The sequence below is a fragment of the Halyomorpha halys genome, unplaced genomic scaffold (assembly GCF_000696795.3).
Source record: "Halyomorpha halys isolate HHAL.00 unplaced genomic scaffold, Hhal_1.1 Scaffold743.1, whole genome shotgun sequence".
In the NCBI taxonomy this organism is placed as follows: Eukaryota; Metazoa; Arthropoda; class Insecta; order Hemiptera; family Pentatomidae; genus Halyomorpha; species Halyomorpha halys.
Genome location: NW_027104794.1, coordinates 108188 through 112996, shown reverse-complemented (window position 1 = coordinate 112996; position 4809 = coordinate 108188). Strand labels below are relative to the sequence as shown.

The 4809-nt window shown below is 28.3% G+C and overlaps 1 protein-coding gene across 2 annotated transcripts in view; it reads right to left on the bottom strand.

Moving 5' to 3' along the window:
• Window positions 1-2396: 2396 nt before the first annotated feature.
• The window catches only part of Sil1 (Sil1 nucleotide exchange factor), a 23792-nt gene continuing 21379 nt past the window's right edge, over window positions 2397-4809 (bottom strand). Inside the window, exon 8 of one of the 2 annotated variants that reach the window (XM_014428701.2) lies at window positions 2397-2569. In XM_014428701.2, the coding sequence (XP_014284187.1) occupies window positions 2560-2569 (10 nt within the window). In that variant the 3' untranslated portion in view covers window positions 2397-2559. The remainder of the gene's footprint in view (window positions 2570-4809) is intronic. The other variant, XM_024363360.2, reaches the window with a different exon arrangement.

Below are 4809 nucleotides of genomic sequence, written 5' to 3'. Positions count from 1 at the left end.
GTCCCATAGTTCACAGTTAGGTCATCCTCAATAGGCCTTATTAGTACAAGAGCCGAGAAGAAAAAAAAGGCAGTTATCTCACCCCAATTTTTGATTACTTCAATGAAAACTATGTATAATTAATAGTAAAAATTGATGAGTCTGCCAAGTATAGTTAGGAGAAATAAAAAATGGCACCTGTTTCAAAACTTTAAAAAAAACATTAATTTTTGATTCGGAGCTCTATATCTTAAAAACTACCAACACCACTAGAAAATATAAAATAACATTATTTAAAGAAGAGTAAATCTGCGAAAGGGTAAACCCTAATAGAGCTATTCACGTCCAATAATTATTGAGATATTTCCTTTTAAGAAGCAACATTTCATAAAAATGTACTGAAATATCAGTACTTAATTAATTTATTTTGATAAATCTATATCTCTGGAACTATGTGACGTACAGATGTCTATTAGCACTCAAATTAAAGCTAGTTTAATCTGCTATAAAGTAATTAATGACCTTTACCTTCGTAGGAGTAGTAGTTTTCATATTTGCTAAAATAAATTGATTTATAGTTGTTCGGACAATAAGATTGATTTATGAAAAAACATTATTTCAGAAACAATTAGACGTACAGATGTCTGTCAGCACTCAAATTAAAGCTAGTTAAATTTTCTATAAAATAGTTTATAATGTTTATCCTTGTAGGAGTAGTAGTTTTTGATATTTGGCTAAATAAACTCACAAAATGTTAATTTCTAGTTTTTCATCTAAAATGTTGGATTTTTGAAAAAATATAACTAAACCCATAAGACGCACATATGTCTGCCAATACTCAAAATAAATGAGATTTAACTTACTATAAAGTAGTTTATGACAAGTAGAGGTAGTAGTTTTTTATGATATTCACATATGTATGTAAATTTGGCAAATGAAAATTTGTCCTAACTACTATAAATCAATTTATTTTAGCAAGGCTCGTGAAAACTACTAATACGAAAATAAACATCATAAACTACTTTATAGCCCATTAAACTAGCTTTAATTTCTAGTGCTATTCTGTACGTCACATAGTTCCTGAGATAAAGATTTCTCAAAATAAATTAACTAACTACTAATATTTCATAATGAGGTGTAGATACTTGACCGTAGATTAATGATTGGAGAAGTTTGTCAGGGGGTGCGGTCAGCAAAGAGCAACATAAATAAACAAAACCATATTTATTTATTTTATGCCGACGTTTCGACCTGAGTTTCAGGTCTTCATCAGGGGTTGTGGCGTAGAAGGTAGGCTAGTTGTTGTTGTTGTCTGGGGCTTAAGGGCGTAAAACCCTGAGGTCATCAACGCCCATGTTTCGTGCTTTATATTTTATTTCTATAATTCTATTTCACTTTAAATTCTATATTCTAAATTCTATAATTCTATTCTATTCTAAATTCTATAATTCTATTCACTTTAAATAATTTCGAGAAAAAAAATTAAATAATTACTTCTGTTGGTATTTTTTTATTATGTATAACAGATTTTCTGGTTTAAATCTTATTCAAAAGGCCATTCCTTTTTAAGAAAACTAAGACCATTTCCACGTTCTTCTGGTCATCATTCAGAGCATCCGATACACTCGGTCCTACTCCCAATCTACTCAAGTTCGCAGAATAAAAATGGCATTTTTCAAATATATGACTGATCGTAAGTATACTGTTGCAGTATTGACATTTTGGAGGTGGCTGCTTTCTGATCAGATATCTATGAGTTAAACTCGTATGACCTATTCTTAATCTGGCAAGAAATATGATCTGGTAGGCTAGTAACTAATTGAGTTACCCCTCAACGAGGTAACTCAACCGCATCCCCCCAACAAACTTCTCCAATAATTACTAATATTTCAATACGTTCCATACATACAACATTTTTATAAAATTTTGCTTTTTAAAAAGCTATATCTCGAGAACTATTGAACGTAAATAGCTCTATTCAGGGTTACATTTTAGCAAATTTACTCTATTTTAAATCATGTCCTTTTAGATTATCTAGTGTTGTTGGTAGTTGTAAAGATATAGTGCTCCGAATAAAAAATTTTTTAAGGTTTTGAAAAAGCCACCATTTTTTATTCCCCCTACCTATAGTCGGTAGACTCATCAATTCTGACTAGTAATTATACCTAGTTTTCAATTAAGTAATCAAAAATTGGAGTAAAATAATTGCTTTTTTTCTCCTCTTGGGCTCTTGTACTATATGTTGATATGAACAACTATATAGTCTATAACAATAGCCCTTCAAGACTGTTTATAATAATATCTGTTAACCACTATTGGACTGTATAAAATAGTGATAAATAAAACATAATTAATTTAAACGAAAAATTTATTGTATAAATTACAGTTGAAGGCTGGAACAACATGTGTGTTAGTTAATTTTGAATAATGGGTCTAGAATTTAATGACACTGATAATGAATGAATTGTATTGATAGGTGGACTTAATCCATCGCTTGATTATCCCCTCTTCCTTTCTTGATTTCTCTCTCCTCCTCCTCCTCCTCTGTTCCGGGAGGCACTTCAAGGTGTTTCTACTCACTCATTTTCTGCTAGAAAATGATTGAAAATCATAATTTATTATTAATGAGTATTGATTTTATAATCAATACTCATTAATAATAAATTATTAAATGTTAAACAAAATCAGAAAATCTGGTGTTCTTTTAGACACTTTAAAGGATTATCAGGAATGGAAGAGGATGCAAGATTAGAAACTAGTTGGTTAAAGAATTTAGAATAGAATTGATACCTGGTTTGGTTTAAATTGACTAAATATGGAATGTAAAAATCTTTATAGATGATTTTATTTTTGACAAAGTAAGGCACATTAAAGATTTTAAGAAGGATTGGATACGGGAGGAATTCGATGGTTTAGTGGAGCCCCAAAGCTCAACTCCGTTTGTCCAGATAGGCCTTATAATTGTCATGTAGATCAGTCTTTTATAATGAATTGGAAGACTAGACCATTAGTCTAATAAGTGCTGTAATAGTCTAAATCGACGTGCAGTTTATTGTCTTTTCATATTTAAATATTTACTTTATTTTTTCTGCAATTTATATATGTATAAATATGATATTAAAATGTATGTGAATTAATATGTATCTTATGAGAGCATGGAGCATGTACGTAAAATCAATAAACAACTCTTTAACAGGGTTACAATGGGAGAGAAGAAGAAAAAAAAATACATATATAATCTTTTATTAAAAGGATTTGAAATTATAATTTTAATACACTCTTATAAAGTATAAATCGGAAATAAATTAAACTTAAATCTAACAATTTTTAAGTAACTTTTCTAAACATAATGATGATTCTACTTTAATTATAAATTAAATTTCACTCTAATAACAAATTTTATTGGCTTTAAATAAATATTACTGCTTAGTAACATAAATGACTAGTTTTATTTTAATGATGCCAAGAAAAAAAAATAAAGATAAAAAGAAAAAAAAAATTTAGTAATAAAAAAAAATGTCTTCAAGGACGGAGTACCCTGAGACTCGGAAAAGAGGAAGACTGTATCAGAAGTTTTTTTTCTAATAACCTTAAAAACTAACACAAGTACACAAATTGACCAAACTTCACTAAGTCACAAAGTCCTAATCAGAGGTGGGCAATAATTAGTTACTGCTAAAGTTGCCATGGTAATGACCCTTACTCATGAATGGACCATTGATAAATATATATCGTATCCATGACAATTTTAGCGATTAGTTTCAACTATAACTAATTTTTGCCTAACTCAGGTCCTAATAATACTTCTAAACATACAATTACCATATTTTTTATCCTTTAATTTTTTTTTTTTTTGTTTTTCCACAAGTGTCATACCAATCTCAAACCGAACATACAAAGTTGAAAATATCGAATACAATCTACTTGACTAACAAAGAAAGACTAAGTTTTAAGAATTAAAAATAAAACCGTAAAAGTTGCAATCAAAAAACGGTGCTCAAAACAGCAGAAAAAACTGTCGCTTAACTTTGCACAGTCTTCACATCAAGGCTATATAAACATTGTAAACTACGATATGACTAAAAGATTGATTACAGATGGAAAATTATATAAAAGATATAACAATGAACGGAGTCAATTGAATAAATATTAATAAAAATAAAGTAATGAATAATAAAAATGAAAATGAATTACTGGAATAATAATTAATAAAGCAATAAAAGATATTGTAAAACTGAAAGAAGGAAATAAACATAATATGCATATTGTAAAATAACATATCAAGCAGAAAGATAAAAATAGGAAAATAGATAAATTTAAAAACTAGATGATGCATAGATAACTTTAAGAAAAAAAAAAAAATAATGTCATAATTTATTTATTAAATAAATGAAATGGTATCATTTTTTTAGTCTCAAAACTCTTTATTATATTGATAGTCAAATGTTTCAGCCAAATCAGCCATACTCAAGGACAATTTTTAAATATAAATTCTCGCCTGAAGTTTTGTGTTGAAAACAAACAACTGAAGTTTTGGTTATATGATAGAGATAGTGTTGATTAATTGAAAATTAAAAATTATTGAAGTTTGAAAAGAATAGGGTGTTTTTGACTTATAATTAATGACCCGGGCAGAATGGCCTGCGAAACATTTTTAAATTTTTGATGTGAGGTTAGAATTTATTAAATAAAACCACAAATTGTATCCAATACTATTTGTAACCTCCCACTGGAGTTGGAGTGGGAGGTTATAAATAGTTTTGTTATATGGTGGTGTATTTTATATTGTTGATAATTTTATAGAGAAAAATAAAAGTTAATGGTTTTAAA